Genomic DNA, 20,496 nt, shown 5'->3' with positions numbered 1-20,496 from the left:
GGAGACTTCATCTGTTCTATACTTGCTTGGATCTTAAAACACACACACACACACACACACACACACACACACACACACACACACACAGAAATCACAAACCACACATTTCAGGAAAATGAAAAAGTTCACATTTGATAAAATTAAGCTAATAAGGTAATTTTCCAATTATAAGAAACTAAATTCTAAGCTATTCATCTAAAGAAATTTGCTCTAACCTTGCCTTTCTAGGACAAGCCATTCCTCCATTAATTTATATCCCAAATTTTTTTAGTATCCCCATCCTGGTAGAATAACAGAGGCCAAGAACAGAGAAGTATTCTCCACATTTCCCCAAAGATACAATCCCAAGGAATTCAAGAATAGGGGACTAGAAGAGAGCTGTGGTATTAAAACGAGTTGGGGTCCACTCTTTGATGTTCTTTAAGTGGATGGCAGTAGGGTTAAATGTTGCTGAAAATATGGATGTTTTCTTTTAAATGTGGAAGGCAAATACATATGTGGAGGTGTCCCTGAGACTTTGGAACTTGATTTCATAGTGGGTTATGACTCTGACTGCCTTTGCCTTGCCCCAGTTCATCCACCGTCCAAGTGTCCAAGACTTGCTGTGGGTAACCAGGCCCCTCATGCGGACTGGTGGCCCAGGGACCTTCACCCAGCTGACCGGCGTCCTATCTGACCTCTTGTGTGGCTACCCAGAGGGAGGAGGCTCTCAGGTGTTTTCCTTCAACTGGTATGAGGACAATAACTATAAGGCCTTCCTGGGGATTGACTCCATGAGGAAAGATCCTGTCTATTCTGAAGACAAAAGAGCAAGTAAGTTTTCTGAGCCTTGTGTATAAATCAGGCTGTGATGTCAGTTAGGCTGATGGTTTGACACTTTCAGGCGAAACCAGTCCCAGCATCGACTCTCCCTGGTCTTGCGGAGGGGCCTCGGGCAAAGAGCTTCTCCTCCCAGAGAACATATTCCCCCTAATAGGAAGGGGGTGGTGTGCATAAAGGGGCTGGATGTGAGCCATGGAAAGAACTGAGACCCACTTGGAAAAGGAACAGAGAGGACATTCCCCACTGATCTGATTGAACTGAGGTTATGTTCTAGAGGAAGGGAAGAAAGATAAATGAGGAGGCAGCCAGAGCTGCAAGCCAAGCTCAGGTCAGAAGGGCACAGGCAAGTAAACACGGCTGTGGGATGTTTTTACAAACACAATGCACTGAAAATGTGTGTGTCTAGTACTGAATTATGTTCCCAATGGCAAGTCCCTGGCAAGTCCTCTTTCCCACCTTTCAGTATTTTTTTTGGCTCCTACGGGGTAATGTAAAGTGAGGTGGGGAAGAAATGCAACTGGGTGACCCTCTAGTTAAACATTAAAGAGGCAGCGAGGTGCACACCAAAAGTCATTGGACCCTAAAATAGCCACACACAGCCAAGAAGTGAAGCAGCTAATTGAAGGAAAATCATTGAGACTAAAGCTGAGATTTCAAGGGGAGGCCTTGTGTGGCCTCTCAGTCCCTTTCATCTGAGAACAGCCTCTGTTCCTTGCAATAATCACAAGCAGCCTTCTCTGCCCCCGTTTTCCAAAGCAGAAGCCACAAGGCAAGCCTCGTCCTTTGTTTCTCTGATGAGGCCCTCGTTGAGATGAACTGTGGCATTTTGTTACTTACTAATAATGAGCTTGTTATTGGTGGGGTACAGCCTATTAATTTAGGTTATTTGTCAAATCCTCCAGCATAGAGTTCAATAAGACATGTGATTTGCACACACTAATGACCATGTTTAGCTCTGAGCAATGGGAGTTTCTATAAAATCTATCCCTTCTTTCCTGGCAGCGACCTTTTGTAACGCATTGATCCAGAGCCTGGAGTCCAACCCTTTCACCAAAATAGCCTGGAGGGCAGCAAAGCCTCTGCTGATGGGAAAAATCCTCTTTACTCCTGATTCCCCTGCAGCACGCAGGATTCTGAAGAATGTAAGGTCCCAGCTGGTCTTGTCCCTTCTACCTTGGACCACTCAGAAGAATGAGGGGGGAGGAAAGAAAGGGGAGAGAGGAGGTTGGAGAGAGGGAGAGGGAGAGTAAGAGGGAGAGAGACAGAGACTGTGCCCTCCTGGTAGTGAGGCTCCTGTTTGTTTTTTGCTAAGTGGACTCTTGAGTTCCTCCCCCATCATTTAAATGCTTTGGGCCAGCACCTCTGCCTAGGCCCTCCCCTCTCTACCCAGCCTACAACGAGCTTTTCTTTCCCGGCACCTAAGTTATTTCCCTAATGGAAGGGTCCACGTGCTCTGAATCCTGGCTACCTGATAGGGAGGGAGACATGTACTCACAGGGAGTCAAAATCTAGCCTTAGGTTCTGAGATAATAATATCAATATTACACGTTCCTCTGAGATACCAAGAAATTAGATTCTGTCAGTCCGGGAGGCTGGGAAATAGCAGATTGTTCTGGAAACTATCAGTAGACTGAGAAAATTAAGACAAGTCCTTGAAAAGCCTTTCCTAAACATTGAGGGTTGGTGCCGTAAGCAGGAAAGACATAACCAAAGGCTCTCTCTCACTTTTTTCTCTCCGTTCTTGTCTCTGTCTATCTCTGTCTGGGTTTAGGCCAACTCAACGTTTGAAGAGCTGGAGCGCATTAGGAAGTTGGTTAAAGCCTGGAAAGAAGTGGGGCCCCAGATCTGGCACTTTTTTGACAAGAGCACACAGATGACCATGATCAGAGTACGCATGGCAGGGGCAGGGGAGGAGTAGGGCCAAGAAAGTTCCACTTGTTTCCTTTTCTCAGTAAAGGGTTAACCACTACTGGACTTAGATCAAAATATAACAAGCAGGCCCAAAGGCATTAGTTGTAGAAGCTGTCACCAAGCAGAGTCACTGACTGAGTGGGAAATATATGTCTTCAATTCTGGGGAAATGTAAGAACTACCACATGACCAGTGGCTTCCTGAGGTTTCTTGCTTTTATGAATTCACTTGAGGACCTCAGCTTCAAAGAGGCATCTCCTCAAGGAGCCAGCTCTGTAACTGCAAAGACGGTTCTAATTTCCAGCTTTGCAAAGCCAGGAGACAAGGCTTCGATACAGTGGCGATAATTAAAAGAATAAAAAGATCCAGAAGAAAAAGAAAGTTTCCTATATACTATTTCCCCTGCCCCTCTCCTCACCCCAACATATACATCCTCCCTTTACTACAGAGACTGTGCATTGGGGGAAATGGGATATAGATAGGTAGGCCTTATGATGGAAGAAAACCCACTAGTTTTTTAGGGAGCCTTAGAGTCTCTAACCCTATTCATTAAACATTGGAAATGGCCCAAGAACAAGACCAAAGATCCTGTGGAACTTTCTAAATGCCGTGACTGTATTGCTTTTTTCCCCAAGGTCGCCCTGGCAAACCCAACAGTAAAAGGCTTTTTGAAGACGCAGTTTAGTGATATTACTGCCGAGGCTGTGCTGAACTTTCTCTACAAGGGTCCTCGAGAGAGCCAGGCTGATGACACAGCCAACTTCAACTGGAGAGACATATTTAATGTCACTGATCGTGCCCTACACCTGGCTAATCAATACCTGGAGGTAAGGGGCAACAAGCCACCTAAGGGCTACACTGGGTCCTTTGAAGACAGCCCTGTAGATGGGCCCAGAGATCTCTCAGCAGGTCAAGTGGTCTTCGGTTTCAGCTCTCATTTTCCCCACTGAATAAATAAGAATTCCTACAGCCCCCAAAGAGAGATGGATCCTGTTCTCTAACAGCTTTCCACATTTAAAGCAGTTCCCTTTTCATATCTCCTGCCTCCTAACAGCTCCCTGACTCTTCCTTCTTGCAGCCCCTGGAGCATCTGTGTCTGTCCTCAGCCCCCTCCTGTCTGCCATTGCTTCAGTGATCATCACTGGCCAGTGTCCCCCACACCTTGAGTCTAAGGTCCTACTACTTGCTGGACGCTCTCACCCCAGGTTCTGTAGGCACATCGGACTCAACATGTCCAAAAACAAATTTGTGTTCTCCTGTGCCAATTACTGTCTTCAGCATTTTTCCAAATCTTCAAGCTAGAGATTTTAGTGCCATCCTTCATTCTTCTTCTTTCTCTTCCACAAAACAGCTATCACTTATTGAGTGTTACTTTGTGCCAAGCCCTGGGTTAAGTGTTTTTACATATGTATACCAAAATTAATTGTAGTGTAGATTATAATAAATAATTTTTTTAAAGCCTTTATTTGGGCAAAAAGAATTGCAATCCAGGAAATACACATCAGTTAGCAGTCTAAATTGTGTTCTGCGGAGACAAAGGGGAGACTGTCTTTTCTAGCAAAAGTTCCCATTCAAGTTCTCAGTTAGGTCCCTTTTATGTAAATGAGATATTTAAATTTGTACACTTCTGATTGGCCCTAATTGCACAGTCCTGATCGATGGGCATTATGTGCCCTGATTGGTTATTATGAAGCAGTTCTGATTGGACAAGGCAGGTAGAAAGATGAAACCAGGAACTCCCTTGTAATAGTTGACTCGGCTGGCGTGAAGAGCAAGGCATAGTATGGGAAGCTGCGAGTTCAGTCTGAGGTTCTTTCTGGTATACAGAGCATGTGAGACGCTCCTATCAGTAAATGACAACTAGGCTCCTATTGTTATCGGTGGGGAGCTCTTCATGTCTCCACCTGTTGTTGGGGGAAGTGAGCTTCCTGAGATGTCACAAGAAAAGGAATTATCTGAGATTCGAACAGGAGGATGAGATATTGTAGAAAGTTTTATTTCTGTGGAATTAAATCCTTGGGTTTCCAAGGTCCTCTCTCCCTCTGTCCTACCGTGGAGGAAGTGTAGCTGTGTCCTTAGCAGAGCTAGGATTAAAGCCCTTGCCCAAAGTTTCCATTCCATATTTGCATAGCCTAGTCCAGCACCAGGCTAGCTTAGCTCATGTTCCCAGCTATAGTCCATCAGTGCATTGCATGTGGGGTATTCATGGCCATGGACCATGCAGCTTCTAGGAATATAAGCAAATGCAAGGAAGTAGGAACAAAACCAGAGGACCAAGAAAGGAACCAGAGAGAATTCCTTTGTCTGGGGATTTTAACCTTCTAAACTTTCATGTGTTTGCATTGGCTCTGCCTTCTCTCGCTAATTATCTTTGTTTCCATGTTAGACTGACAGGCACCTTCCCTATGTCACCCAACTTCACTGTGTGTGCATCTGTCTCCCCTTTATTGGATCTCTTCCCCCAGTGATTTGAAGGGAATGGACTGGTGGTTCCCTGGGGAGTGTAAAATTACAGCTTCCTGTTGAAGCTGCCCAGATGGCCATTTGTTCCTTTCATATTATTAATAACTAGCTAGTTACGAAAGTAACACTATTATTTATAAAATTTGGGCACTCAGTTGACCATGGGGAATCCACCTCAGCAGATAATTTCCTTCTCAGGATTCACATCAAATGAACCTTTCTTCTCAGGAAAACACATACATTAGCTCATTTAATCCTCACAATAACCTCATGAAGTGTGCACTATCATTGTTCCCATTTTACAGATGCAGAAGCCAAGGTTTAAAGAGATTAAATAAGATCCCATCCCACAGCTGTTAGACAGGACCCAGATCTGGGTGCTCCTGAGTTCAGAGCCTACTCTTCTCACCCCTCTACTGCCTCTATTATGTCCAGTCACCAAGGATAATTCTTCACCCAATTCCAATGCACAGGTTTTTTTCCTACACCATCAAGCAATTCTCTAATACCAGCTGGGTGTCCTACAATTCAACTCAGTTCTGACACTGTCTACTTGGAGATTGCATCATATACCACAGATTAAGGGCTCAGTCCCATAACACTGCCCATCCTCAACTTCAATCACCAATCACAAATCCAGGTCGTTCGACTGGCTATAGATCAGAGTTTTCCATGACCCACTTCATGGGATGGATTAATTTGCTAAAGCAGCTTACAGAACTCAGATAAACTTGCTGGGTTACTGGTTTATTATTAAAGGATATATCTCAGGGACAGCCAGGTAGAAGAGATGCATAGGGCAAGATATGTGGGAATGTTACTGGATTGCCACCTGAGTCGGAGGTGGTTCTCCTCTCCTCAGCTCTTGTCATGCTCGTGAGAAAGAATTCAGATAAGTGACAGAAAGCCATGTTGAAGCAAAGCCCCTTTTAAGAGTTCTGCCTATATTATAACCGCAGCAATAGATAGTGATAGGCATAACTGTTGTTTTTTAAATTTTTATTTATTGACTTTTAGGGAGAGAGAAAGAGAGAGAAACATCAATTTGTTGTTCCACTTATTTATGCATTTATTGGTTGCTTCGTGTATGTGCCCTGATGGAGATCAAACCCGCAACCTTGGCATATAGGGACAACACCCTAACGGAACTGAGCTACCTGGCCAGGGCAAGAATATTTTTAAAAAATATATATCACAAGTAGAATTTTTTAATTTGTCACCATTAAATGTCTGAATTTTAAACAGATTCTTGGAGTGGGGGGCTCATATCCATCAACTTATTCAACTTAGCACTTATCTCATCTCCAGTAGTTTTTCCAGAACTACTACCTTCACCATGAAGCTCCATGAATTTTCTGAGTTCAAACTTGGGCTTCTTCAGCATTCTGACTTTTCTAACAAAGACCGCATAGAACAGATTGGCAGCCTTTTCTGTGTCTTTCCAATGCTAGCTGGAATCAGTTTATTGACCACTTCTTTCAAATCATTTTTCTGCACCTCTAGGTCACGATTTCCATCATTTTCTTCCGGATTTGGCCGACCTGTTGATTCTGAGCAGAGGAGGTCTTGCAAATCTGATTGCTGAGTTTTTTGAATAGACAAAGCAAATAACTATTGGTAGTCTCTACATCAATATGAGCTTCAGTCATGGTCTGCCATTTTTTGGCTGCGGAGCACATTTTGTAAAACATGACCCTTGAGACCATCAGATACACTTTTGATTCCTTGAGTTCTTGTGACTAGTGTCTTCCCAATATTTCTTATATTAAACATAGCTGGTGCTTTCACATCACACCAATCTTCTGTAGAAAATGGATCAACTACTTTCTTCTTGGCTCCCTTTTTACCACCTTTCATAAGGCTCTTGTTCTTGCACCGCCATGGTGCTGCTGAGAGAAACAAAAGGGGTGATATAAAGAATACTTCCTGTCTTTTTTTTTGACTTGACATTTGCATGATGACATGAAGGTCTTGTTTTCTTGAAGAAATTTTTGTGTGTGTGTAGCTTGTGCTTACTGTAGCACCAGACACCAAACAGATACTTTATATATATTAATTGCTTAAATAGTTAAGAATTCAGTCTTTGGAGCCAGACTGCCTGGGTTTAAATCTCTACTAGTTGTGCCTCAGTTTCCCCATTTGTAAAATGGGGATATTAATATTAGGAGTTCTTACCTAATAGACTTGTTATGAGACTTGAGTTAATTCATGCCAAGCACTTGGAACAGTTCTGGGCATACAGTAAGCACTTAGTAAATATTAACTTTTAAACAAAATACAAATAAACAAAAAATACTGCCTAGGAGAAGGAAAGTGGCATTAATGAAATCATGCGCAGCCACTGAGCCATCCCGATCCTCCTCTAGGGATTACAAAGCTGATAATTATATCCAGCCTCAATCACCAACCCTTCCTGAGGGCTTTGCAATCCCATTAGCCTCCTGAAGTGCTCCTAGGCAAAGACCAGGTGGTCACAGGTCAGTGGCCTCCCCCAGGGGGTCCTAAGAGGGGTTTTGATGGTGGCAGAAGCTCAGCAGGTGATTATGCTGAGGTTTCTGATCTTCCTGCCTGTGGGGGGGAGTGGGGAGGAAAGCAAGGAGCGGGAATGAACTGGAAGGAGAAGGTAGGAGGGGGATATGTACAGTGAGGAAGAAATTGGTCATTGTCATTGGTCCGGGATTTTTCTACTGTTGTTCTTATGTTTTGGGAAGTCTAGAGGAGCCTTGGAGACTCCCCAGCTCTCATTCTGAGGACTGCTCTGTAGAAGACAGGGCATGAAACGTGCACCTACTACCACCCTTGATAGCTCTAAGGGTCTTTCCAGGACAGGGCAGAAGTGTTCCCCTTCACAGACTGTGTACAGCTTGACTGAGGCTTTCTTTTTCAATAATACAACTTGTTCTAAAGAGCTGTGAGAGGTTCCTGGGCCAGCCTCTAAGCTTACTTCCCTGCCTATTCCAAAAGAGAAAAGAAAAAGAAAAAAAAAAAAAAGCCCTTAAGGGAAATTAAGCAAAAAACAATTTTTAAAATAAAAATTATGTCAATCTAGGTCAATGTGCACTCAGAAATGATAAAAAAAACCAATAGAAGCAAAGACCTTTAAGCCTTTTGTCACTATGGAAAAAGGGGTGATTCAATACTTTTTTCTCTACGACTAATAGAAAGGCTAAATACCCTTCCTCTCTGCTTGGGCTGAGGTCTTAGTTACTGGACATTCCATTGAGTGGCCTGGAGTGTGTCTCATTCCTCAGGGGCCACCTTGCTGGGTCGCGTGCATTCAATGTTAGGCTACTGCTTGTGGTAACTTCTCACCCTCCCAGGGAGCACAAATGGGCCTGGATCTCTGCTTCTTCTGAGCTGAGTCACTCTAAGAAAGTCACTTTACCTTCTAAGGCTTAATTCTCATAAAGTCCAGAGAGCAACACAACAGGCCTTATCGGGTTGTTGTTGACAAATGAGAGAAGTTTGCAGAGCACTCAACACACGGATGCCATTGATTAGTTAGGCATGAAGGTAAGCTCTCTGCCTCGAGTTCTTCATCTATTAGGTGGGGTGGGGATGCCTTCCTTTCCAGGTGCCGTGAGGATGAAATGGGAGAGGGCTGGGTGCGTAGTAGAAATGGTCGATGTATGGCAGCTCTTACTGTGAACCACATGAATGTCTACCCTTGAACCACAGACCAAGTAAGGAATGTTCCTTTTTCTCAGATTCCAAACTCTGTGTAAACATTAGCCAGGGACTGTGGAGCTATTCTTCATATAACCTTAGTGAATTGGCTTAGAGTCAGGAATGTCGGACCATCCCCGAAGGCCCAGCAGATGGCTCTGCGCACCACTCTGGCGCTTCTGTCCAGTGGCTCCAGAATGTTTCCTGTCCTTGAAGCACCTCGTCAGTAAGGGTTTTCTACAACCCCATTCATCCTATAAGCATGTTTTGTCTTTCCCCTGATGTCCTGCCCCGAGCAGGGGAAAAAAAGAAATTAATGAGCCCTGGCCCAGTGGCTCAGTTTCCCTTACACCAAAAGGCTGTAGGTTCGATTTCCAGTCAGGGCACATACCTCGGCTGTGGGTTCAGTCCCCAATTGGGGCACATATGGAGGGAAACGATCGATGTTTCTTCCTCACATCAATATTTCTCTCTCTTTCTCTTTCTCTCTCTCTCCCCCTCTCCCTCTCTCTCTCTAAAATCAATAAACATATCCTCAGTGAGGATTGAGGGGGAAAAAAGGAAATGAATGAAAGGTAAACCTCCTGGTCAGTAGGTGGGCAGTGGACTAAGGAAAGGGGCGAAAGTGACATTCTGGGAGCCTCGTATCTTTAGCATGTGGAGAGATCCGCTTCTACAGGCCTTCTAATCACCCTGTTCTCCACATCTAAGGAGACTGAGGGCAAGTGTGTCTTCTTATAGGTAAATCTCTTAAACTAGCATGTGTACACTTTTACAGTCATAATTTATATTTCATATTCACATATATTTTTCTGGAGAAAAAGCACAGTTAGAAAAATTAATAATTTACTCCTCTGATTACCCTTTAGTTAAAACAAATATACACAGCCTTCCCTTTCGATTTCTTTGTTTAGGGAAAGGTTAGGCTTGGCACAGATGGAATACTATCTAGAGTTCACAGTGTATTTTAATTTCATAGTATATTTGAATTTCAGATCTTGAATTTCACATCAGGAAGCTGAATTCAGCCAAACTTTAATATGGAAATACCTCTGATCGAGGCATAAACTGTATTTTAACCAGCCACAACTCCCTTTCCCTAAGTCTTGAAAAAAAACGTGTATTCATTAACCGCTTTTTCCTCTGCTGTCAGCACAGTCAATATATGTGCTAACTCCGTATTACCTACACGGTGATTATCTTGTTGATGAATTATCAGTAGCGGAATTTTTTTGGACTACTTTTCCTCAGTACCTTGTGTGCTCTTGGGCACAGGCCACCACCACCCAACCAGAAATGTACTCAGAGGTGTATTTTTCAGGCTAGCCTAAGAAAAATAGGATTAGGAAGATTGAGCTACTGATTGTGTAATGTACTTTAGAGCCAAATGTATAGATATTTGTGAAATATCTGTCCTATTGCTTTCTTCTGTTGACTCACTGATTCTAAAATGTGCATTAGGAGGTGAGGGAGAAGCTGGAGGAGAGGTAGGAAGGGTACCAAAGTGTATACCATGAGAGCAATTTTATTTCAGGAGCCATGAACTGGATCACAAGCTACTCATGGGCAATGACCTTATTTTATGCTTCATCAGTCTCGCAGAAACATAGAACTGGGCTGAGGAAGGAAAACAAAGGTGTCTGTGGGGGGGAGGTGCGGTCATGGGTGGAGGAAAGGGACTTGTACTTGAGTCTGCTATGAGCCAGCCACTATGGGGGACACTTTTACATGTCGTCTCATGTACTGCTCCTAACCTGCCCGGCAGGCAAGACTATTGCCATTTTATAGAATTAAAAATTGACATGCCTAACATACTACAGCAGATAAGTGGGGATCCAGAATTCTAATGCAGACCTGACTGGCTCTGATAAAGATGTTCTTTCTCTTATACTAGTAGGGGGTTCTGTAAGAATTCTTGGAATAAGTTATATAGTGAGTCAGATGAAACCACCAATTATTTTAGAATATTGAGGATTAACAGACACTATTCTGATTCGGCCTTTTCTGCTTGAAAATAACTAGATTTATAGTAGAAAACCGAAAAGATTTGAGCTCATTCAGCGATTCATATGTTCGCATGTACTGAGCTGCCTACATCTGAATAAATACAATAAATTCCTGACCCGGAGAAGCTCACACTCTATGGGGAGCGAGAGCATGTCATTAGATAATGCTGTAGTAGTGTCATCTCAAAGGATGGCTAGAACAATAGTGTAATCTGATGGAGTAGAAACAGGTTACACAAATCCAAATTCAAAACGTCACGAATCACCCTGGCCTGTCTTGCTCAGTGGTTAGAGCACTGGCCCTTGGGACCCAAGGGTTCCGGGTTTGATTCCCAGTCAAGGGCACATATCTCAGTTGCAGGCTCGATCCCTGGCCCCCACTTGGGAGACAACCAATCGATGTGTCTCTCTCACATCGATGTTTTTCTCTCTCTCCCCTTCTCCCTCCCTTCTACTCTCTCTATAAATCAATGGGAAAATGTCTTCAGGTGAGGATTTAAAAAAAAAGTCACAAATCCTCCAAGGATTGTCAATTCTTCCTCCAAATTATCTCTGAAATTCCTCCTCTCCCTTTTCACTTGTGGCCTGTGTTTAGAGAGGTCTGTACCATCCTCCAGTCTCTCTCTCCTGTTCAGTTCCCATACTGCCTCCAGCGAGATCTTTCTAAAACCCTAGCCTCCCTGTGGTGTTCCTGCCTAAAGCTCCTCAGTGGCCTCTCATTGCTGTAATGGTGACGTCCACCTCGGCCTACCCTCTTCATGACTCTTCCACATTATATGGGATGGACGGCCTGCTGACTGGTTACTCCTTCCCATCTCAGCCCCTCTCCCCTTTCAACTCAGAGCCTGTGTTTCAGGGCATCTATGCACCATATCCCCTCTACCGTAGCCCTTGACACTGATTTATTCATATTCCTCCCCACCCCCATAAGCCTGAACCTTTTAAGGTTCCAGACTGTCCTATTTATCTTTGGATTTCCCGATTTGCCTTAGTGGAGCTGCAGTGGCATAAAGTAGACACCCATAAATGCCAAATTAAAACTGAAAATAGATTTAACACTGGGCCTTAAAGATTGAACTGGCTGGCTAAACAAAGAAGAATGACAATTCAGGCCAGAGGGAAGAGCATTAGCAAAGTGGAGAAGTATGAACCCGCAAGACAAGTTCGCAAGAAGCAGGTAGCCTGGGCCGGGGTGTGGCTGCCTCAGGGGGTGAGTGAGCATGGAGAGCAGCAGTAGTGCCCAGAGATGGGACTAGAAAGGTCAGCTGTCCTAGGCTGAGAGCAACTTCTTCCTGTTGTGATAAGACATCATTTCTAGCACTTATTTATGGGCTCCATGAGTTTGGGCAACATTGCTGTCCCACTGTCTGAAAAATGAGGGTGAAACTGGGGCTGCCGTTCTGGTGGTACTCACCCAGGTGAGTGAACCAGAATATACTCTGATTGGTCAGTGCTGGGCTATATTGACTATTCAATATTTTGAATATAATAACACCCACCTCCCAGAGTGGTTGGAATGATTAAACAGGGAAGCTCTGAGAGCCAAAGTCCCCTGCAGTCATCAACCAGGTTCTTTATTGTTTTCTCTTGGACCTGACTAAACAGCAAGCGTTACCTGGTGGCTTTGCTCCAGTGTGAGGCTTCATGCTCCAACTTGGCCTTTTTATTTATTTATTTCATGATTGTATTTGTTTATTTCAGAAACAGACATTTTTTAGCAGCTGTGCATTTCCTCTCCTTTGTTTTCCGCCGTGTTGCATTTCCTCACTCTTTGTGGTTGACATTTCAGATGTCTGTTCACAGGACCTGATGTGTTGGATAAAATTTATTGCACTGCCTTGGGCTTCCATCTCACCATCCCACCAACTCACAGAGCCCAAAGCTATTTTATCCCATGGCTTTTTCCATGTGGTGGGAAATGAATCTTAAGGGTTACAGTCCAGATCTGCCAGGAAATTCATTCTGGGATGTTTGCCCACATCCATTGGCATTTTTCAGAAGGAACCCCAGGTGCCCACATTAACACCAGCAGGACCCCTTCAGGCCTCCACTGGCATCCAGCAGCCGTTTTGTGCTCAGCCTTAGTTTGGAAATTAAAGATGTAAGAAGCAAGATATAGAACCAAAATATGGGCAGGATATAGAACCAAAGTGTGGGTGCAGTGCCTCCCTTATCCCTGAAGACTCACCCCCACAGGTCCTGGGTATACTAGTCAAAATATGTTAGCACAGGGTGCCAGTCCCCTTTGATTATCAAGTTTAAACAAAAAGATTTGCTTGCTTTCTTTGCTTCTACTGGACAACACTTCCCACTTACTAGATAATTTAATTTATCTATTACTTAATGTGTTTGAATGAGAGTCGGAGAGGTCAGAGTTGAAGAAGGAAGCCTGCTGCTCCCGCGGCTTCTCCTCCCAAGGTGGCGTTTGATTTCGCTGGGTCAACAAATGACCGCACTCTGGCGAGGCCTGAGCGCAGCTGCCGGGCCTGGAGGGAGCTGCAGCCTCTTCCGCCAGGATGCCCTCTGCTTCCTGGTGCCGATCCGCCAGACAGCCGGCCGGGAACTGCAGGACTGGTGTGGACTTCAAATGGTGGTGGCCATGTCCCCTGGGTTTTGCTAAAGCAGTTGGGGACTGAAGGGGACAAGGAAACCCCTTTTCTTAGCCGACTGCTTCTGGCTGTCATAGGATGTTACAGGGATCTCTTTGAGATGCTGAACTCTGGTTGCAAAAATTGCCCAGAGTCTGCCTCTGTCTCTCTATTCACTGACAATGCCCTTTGAATTCTTTCCCAGGAGTGGTGCTATCTTTATACTGTGCTTCTTACACTGGCCAGTTCTTATTCTAGCTCCATTCTTCCCAAACATCCATGATTGCACAGTTTCTGTGTAGAGCCAAATAGCTTTTATAGTTAGACTCCATGGCCTCAGCCTCATTTGAACCTACTATGTTTCAATTTACAGTCAGACCAGACCAAATATGTACGTCAAAATCAATGACCTTGGCTTAGTCATTCATCTTTGCCTCCCCAATACACTCATGCACATACTCACATGAACAGACAGGCTCATCAGCCAAGATTTTAACTTCAGGGATCAGAGAAAGTACCAATAGAGAATGAGGCAGGTGGCCTCCACATAAGAATTCAAGGTCACATCATCAATTATACCTCAGAGGACGACCCAGGGACTTCTGATAATGTCCAAAGCAGTTTCCACAATTGCTCTGCCTTGACCTCAGGAAGATTTGGTGAGAATGACATTCTGGATTAGCTATCAGACCTTCCTCTGGGTAGAATTGTTTGATTTGCACCTGATGGCCAGTGAGCAGCTAGTGAACACCAGTGGGCCAGACCCACTCCTCCCCACTGCTCAGGTGGGGTGTGGCGCTTTGGCGTCTGTACATAACATTGTTCTAACCAGATGAAGTGCTGTGGATCAGTTCAGGACAGGTTGTGTTCCCAGACATATTATTTTTAAAAAAATAACTGCCTCCCCCCCCCCCCCCCCACCTGACAAACAGCTGTCATGAATGAAAGGTAACCTGGCCGGGGCTTAAAAGCTTCTAGACTCTGTTGTCTTCCAAGATACTTTGCAAAACCAGTAATAAAAATGGCATTTATTGAGACAGTTTAATAATGTGGTTAACCGCGTGGTGAACTAGGCTCCATCCAAAGGACACTCACTGTGGCTCACTGCGCCTCACAGTTGAGTCTGGAGTGAGGATTGTAACTGACTTCCTAAGGTGATCATGTGGATTCAAAGGACTAATACGAGCAAAGCCCTCGGACCAGTTTGGAGCACACAGTAAGCCTTCAACAAGCCTCAGTTTTTATTCTCACCAAGAGGCACCGCTGGTCCTTCACAAACACCATCCTGTGATCCTTGGAGCACAGTTTTGAGGTAGGACGCATCTAAACTCTAGAGAGAGGGAAACAGGCCACACAGGTGGGAAACAACAGAGTGGGGATGGCCTTCGGGCCGTTTGTCTCTTAAACACTACGTTATAGCACTTTCCAACTTTGAAAAAGGGTCAGATGTTTCAGGGTAGAAATGAGTGTTTGCAAACCTTTTAAGTTTTGTTTTTCCAGAGAGTATCAGGGTAGCGATCTAGGGGGACACAGCAGGAAGCATGACTGAATCAGCTGCCTGATAAAACAGCCAGGATGGAGCCCACGTCACCACAGGACTCAACAATGTCACGGAAAACATCAGCCGCTTATTCCCATATAAATTTCCCTTTAAGACATGAAAGAGGACTTCAAAGAGAATGGACTAGCCAGCTTGGAGGGTCACATATGAAAATGCATTTGTTTTTATTGCTTTTGTTTTTGCTTTTTTGGGGCGGGGTGGGGATTTGTTTTGTTTTGTTTTTTGCTTCAATTAGAGTTGAGCTCTCATTAGCATCAAGACAAAAATTCACTCTCCACTGATTTTTTTCCAGTTTACCATATGAATTTGAGGTGCACAGGATTACATTCAAAACATACAGTAGTAAAGCTATATTTCTTGCAGCATTCAGGACTTCTAAATTCAATTCAATTCTGTAAACACTTACTGAGTCCTTTTCGTGAGAACATGCTATTCCAGAGACCACAGTGACTAAGACACGACCCCGGACCTCAAGGAACTCACTGCACCTAGAGCTGTGCTGAGCTGTCCAGCAACCATGTGACTTTTTAAATTTAAATCAATTAAAGTGAAAAATTCAATGCCTCAGATGCACAAGCCACATTTCAAGTGCTCAATGGCCAGATGTGCTTACTGGCTACCATATGGGATAGGGTATCAATATAGAACACTTCCACATTCCAGCAAGTTCTACTGGACAGAGCTGCTCTAGAGCAAGAGATCTTCCAGTTCAGGAATTATGTTGCCCCAGATTTGGGGTGGAATATGGCTTACTCTCAGAGCAATGGTGGGGAACAGCACCACCCTCAGACTCAACACTTAAAAGACACCGATTCAGATTCAGATTCTGACCTATACTGACCTTGGACAAGGCCCTTTGCCCCTCGCCCCTCCAATGGTACTTTCCTCGCAGGTAAAGCAAGGACATCAGACCACAAGATTTCTATGTCTCCTTCTTTCCAAATATCCTGTAATGCTGTGAGTGAATTGGTGGAACATCCCGTGTGTGTGTGTGTGTGTGTGTGTGTGTGTGTGTGTGTGTGGGTGTGTGTGGGTGTGACAACATGCCACAGCTAAAAGAAACTACAAAGAAAAAGTCCATCTCCCAAACTAATTATTTTGGTGTTTGGTTTTTTTTAGAAATTTATTTGCAGATTCACTCTAATTTCAATTCTAAAATTCTCTATATGCAGCCCTAAACTCACCAAACTGATTTTAAAAATGAGATTATTCCATTATTCGTTTTTGTAGAATGCCAAGGTCTCCCTAAAAGAAACTGAATTTTTTAAAAAAATACACTCTAGCAGTTCTGCCTTGATGTCTCCTTGCCCCAGCAGCAGCCTGCCGATTCTCTGTACCCACAGCAGTGTTGGTGAGTACTGACAAACACGGGGAGCTTGGTCTTGGACTGTGGTGCACGGGGCTCCCCCCAAAAGCATAAAGTAGCAAACCCTCTGTTATTTCTATCTAGAAAAAAAAGAACATTTACTGAGGACTTTCAGTGTCATGAGGCACTTAAGTCCTTCGTCTCACTTAAGGACTGACCGATGTTAGGCTGGGCAATGCCTGCTTGCAAAAGAATAGCCGACCAAAGAGAAATGTCCATTCCCATTTCCATTTCTATGATATGTGCCTACACTTACTGGTATTTCCTAAAGAAATACCAATCCCATTTCATTTTAAAATAACTGTCTTCTTACTGTGGTGTCCCTTAAGCCTTAACCCTCTAGATTTTCTCATGTACTCTATTCCTCCTTCCTGTATCAGCTGGAAAACTAATAGCTTCCTTTGTTTTCTTTCTTTTTATCTGGAAGACTGGGAACATTACAGGGGACCCGCTCCCAGGATGTGGAGTCTGGGGTGGGACATTTGGTGCAGAAGGCCCAGGGAGGGTTGGTTTGCAATGCCCTGTTCAAATTCAGCTCCTCAGTGAAGGGCTCTGGTTCATGCTCTGCCGCCCTGGGCAGGGTTCAGCAGTGAGGGGTTTGGGTGAGTGAGGTGGGTTTGCCTGCTTCTTACCAGTGCAGCAGGAGCCTGGGTCTCTGGTCAGGTCCTTGCAATCAGTTTGCCCTTCTCACTACTTCGTTTCTCCTGGTAATTGTTGTGGGAGCAACTGCACTGGAGTTTGATATCTACTCTACCACTCTGGGGAAGTTACTTAGCCTCTTTGAGCCTAAGTTTCCTGGGCTGCAAAGTGAGGATAAATAATTACTGCTCTCCTACTTCACAAGACGGTTGTGAGCATGTGGAGGGCCTGTAGACCCAGTAATACCCCTGGCTCCTGGTGTGGGGGGAGAAAGTCTGGGCCTAGAGTTGGAAAGCATGGAGGGAATCCAGGGCCTGCCATGTTCTAGCTGTCTGACCTCTGGCAGGTCTCTCGTGTTCAGCTTCTCTTCTTTAAAATGAGGATTCCAGGTAACTGAGGTTCTGTGAGAGTGTATTTGTTCCTTTAGGCCTGCCTGACGTCAACAGCCTTCTAACCTCTGTTCCTGCTTCCGCCTTTGCCCCACCGGTGATCTTTTGGAAACACGATCTGATCCATATGTCTTGCCACCTCTTAAAACCCTATAGTGGCTCTTTGGGGTTTTTAGGGATTGTTTGGAACCCTCCTGGTTTTAGCGTAGCAAGCCTTGTGTCCCAGGAAACCCCTCCATTAATTGCTCACACTACAGAGTCTAACAGGGCAATCAACCCAGTCCCTACCCACCTTTCTAGGGCTCATCTCTCTCCATTCATCTCTGTTCACCTACATAATTCAATGCACATTGGAACTACCTGGGGAGTGTTTGACAAAATGCTGATGCCTGGCCCTGCCTCTTGAGAATCTGATTTCATTGTCTGGAGTGTGGCCTGAGTGTGGGTATCTTTTCAAAGCTCCCCAGTGGCTCTAAGGCACAGCCAAGGATGGGGGCCACTGCTCTAGTCTTGCAGATCTGCAGACACCCCTCGTGCTGTTCCCTGTGCCTGAGTAGGCCTCTCTCCTGTGCTCCTCCCAGAGGCTAATTCCTGCTCATCTTCATCCTACTCAGGAGTCCTCCTCCAGGCAGCCCTCGGAGCCCTGCAGGTAGACTTAGCTACGACCCTCCGCGGGGCTCGCGGCCTACACTGGGCTCGCTTCATCAGAAGCCGATCGTTCTGCACTATGACTGTGGGTTACTCAACCCTCTCCCTCATTAGGTCTTGAGTTTCCTTCGGGAAGAGATTTTATCTTTCCTCCTTGTATCCCTGGAGCCAAGCAGGCTCTGGCACACTGCAGGCTCTCAGTAAGTAGTCGGTGAACAAATTAATCAAGACAAGGCCATCTGACCTCTTGTGAGTTACATTCTAAGAAAGAAACATCAACACAGTAACCCTAGTGTATTATGGGAGCCAGAGGTGAAGGAAAAACAGGTCCAAGTACCATATAACACTTTAATGAATTTATAAACAACCCCTAATATTCAAATTAAATGAAATTCTTAGTTTTGCTCTTCTGTGGGTAATGATTTTTTTTCTTTTCTCAGGGGAGAAAAAAGATATATTAGGAAATTCCTCCTTTACTGGCATTACCTGTCTGTGACACTGTGATGGGAAATGACTCTCGGACTAACCACTCTGGTCTCCTCATTCTCTTTCTGGCCCCTTGCTCTTCCCTCAGCTGGCCACCCTAGCGGGTTTGCAGACAGGCAGGGAGGTTCACTGTGTCTGTCTTTAAAACTCTTTTATCGGCAGGCTTCTGATCTTCAAAGCAGCCTGTATTCAATGTGACCCCACTCCCTTGACTCCCATGCTGGGGAGTGAGAGTTGTGAGTATTGTTGTCATTTTGACAACTTGCCTATTTGGACAGCCTGGGACAGCCAAGTAGTACAGACCTCACTACATCTGCAGGATTTAAAGCAAGTCAGCATTTCCTAGCCCCCTTTCACCCCCAAATCTAGACACATTGAAAAATTGACACCAGACTCCAGAGTTAAGCAAACAGTAATACTGTTTATAGATCCCCTTGCATTTGACCCACCCCCTGGGGCAATAGCCCTTACCCTCTGCCCTTTATTGCAATTGAGTCTTTGCAGTTGTTGTTCCTCAGACTCTCTCAACCTTTGTGATTTTCTGTAGTGCTTGGTCCTGGACAAGTTTGAAAGCTACGATGACGAAGTTCAGCTCACACAACGAGCCCTGTCTCTGCTGGAGGAAAACAGGTTCTGGGCTGGTGTGGTGTTTCCTGACATGTATCCCTGGACCAGCTCCCTACCACCCCATGTGAAATACAAGATCAGGATGGACATAGATGTGGTGGAAAAAACCAATAAGATCAAAGACAGGTGATGTTTCAGGCAATCTCAGAAAGCCCTGGGCATCCCTGGGGATGTAAGAGGCAAGGAGAGGGGCCACCCATCTCCTCTTGAGACAGGAGAGTCCCTTGGGAAGAAAAAGGAAGGCTTTGGTATCAAAGAACTAAACTAAGCAGTTGGTGGGACCAGGAGAGCTCAGCTACCCTGCCTTCATACCCTCAGCTCGGCACTTCTCCCTGGTTGGCCTTTGAGCAACTTGGGAGCTAGAAACCTCTGGGTACTGAATTATCTTCATATAAAGATTCTGCAAATGGGGTTTCTTCAAAGTCACAGAGAAATTACATTTGGTACAGAGTAAAGGACTGAGACTGGACTCAGTTTCTAAATCAATAAAGTTAGAGAAAATAAGAAATTTTATAAAGCTCAAAATAGAGTCCTGCAATGAAAACAATTACAAGTCACGTTGTGGCTAATGGTCATAACTGAGATTTAAGCTGTGAACCAGAAAACAGAGCTGGATAGCTTGGAAAGGATCAGGGGAAAGGTTTCAGGAGAGTGAGTTCTGAGTCACCTTGTGCTTGTGAAGTGTGTATGAGCTGTCTTTTCCCCTTCCCATCCTTCATCCCTCCCTCCATTTTTTCTATAGGTACTGGGATTCTGGTCCCAGAGCTGATCCTGTGGAAGATTTCCGATACATCTGGGGAGGGTTTGCCTATCTGCAGGACATGATTGAACAGGGGATCACGAGGAGTCAGGTCCAGTCTGAGGTTCCGGTGGGAATTTACCTCCAGCAGATGCCGTACCCATGTTTCGTGGATGACTCGTGAGTGGGAAGCTCCCAGTCCCACTTCTGCACCAGCTAATCCGGTTGTGGTTGGGATGGGGTACTCCCCAGGCTTCAGCCTCTTGGGAGAGAAATCCCTGGGCCTGGGGCCAGCTTGGAGAGAATGGAGCTCTGACTGAGGAGTGTGCTTCTCCCAGGCTGGCTCTAGGCTGGGCCAGGTAGGCAAGTGAAGTGGCCAGGAGAAAGGAGTTGGTGTCGTGGGTGGAAAAGGGAAGGTGAAAATTAAATCAAGGGACGTGAGGTTGGGGGGAGGGACAAAGGCTTTTTAAATTTCCACTACAGAGTATGTTTGGTATGTGGAAAGGCTCTGGTCAGTGTTTGCCCAATGATTGCCAAATCAACAAATTAGGACTCTGCATTGCAAGTAGGTCCGGTTCCTAGGAG

General features: G+C 44.9%; 1 protein-coding gene across 1 annotated transcript in view; it reads left to right on the top strand.

Annotated features, from left to right (window-relative positions):
* Positions 1–20,496, top strand: part of ABCA4 (ATP binding cassette subfamily A member 4) — a 120,307-nt gene that overhangs the window by 36,287 nt on the left and 63,524 nt on the right. The window contains exons 8-13 of the mRNA XM_016209832.2: positions 573–813; positions 1,825–1,964; positions 2,594–2,710; positions 3,369–3,560; positions 19,093–19,298; positions 19,915–20,091. Coding sequence (XP_016065318.2) covers positions 573–813; positions 1,825–1,964; positions 2,594–2,710; positions 3,369–3,560; positions 19,093–19,298; positions 19,915–20,091 — 1,073 coding nt within the window. The remainder of the gene's footprint in view (positions 1–572; positions 814–1,824; positions 1,965–2,593; positions 2,711–3,368; positions 3,561–19,092; positions 19,299–19,914; positions 20,092–20,496) is intronic.

Source organism: Miniopterus natalensis, chromosome 9, assembly GCF_054644295.1.
Source record: "Miniopterus natalensis isolate mMinNat1 chromosome 9, mMinNat1.hap1, whole genome shotgun sequence".
NCBI lineage: Eukaryota > Metazoa > Chordata > Mammalia > Chiroptera > Miniopteridae > Miniopterus > Miniopterus natalensis.
This window is presented reverse-complemented; position numbering and strand designations above follow the sequence as displayed.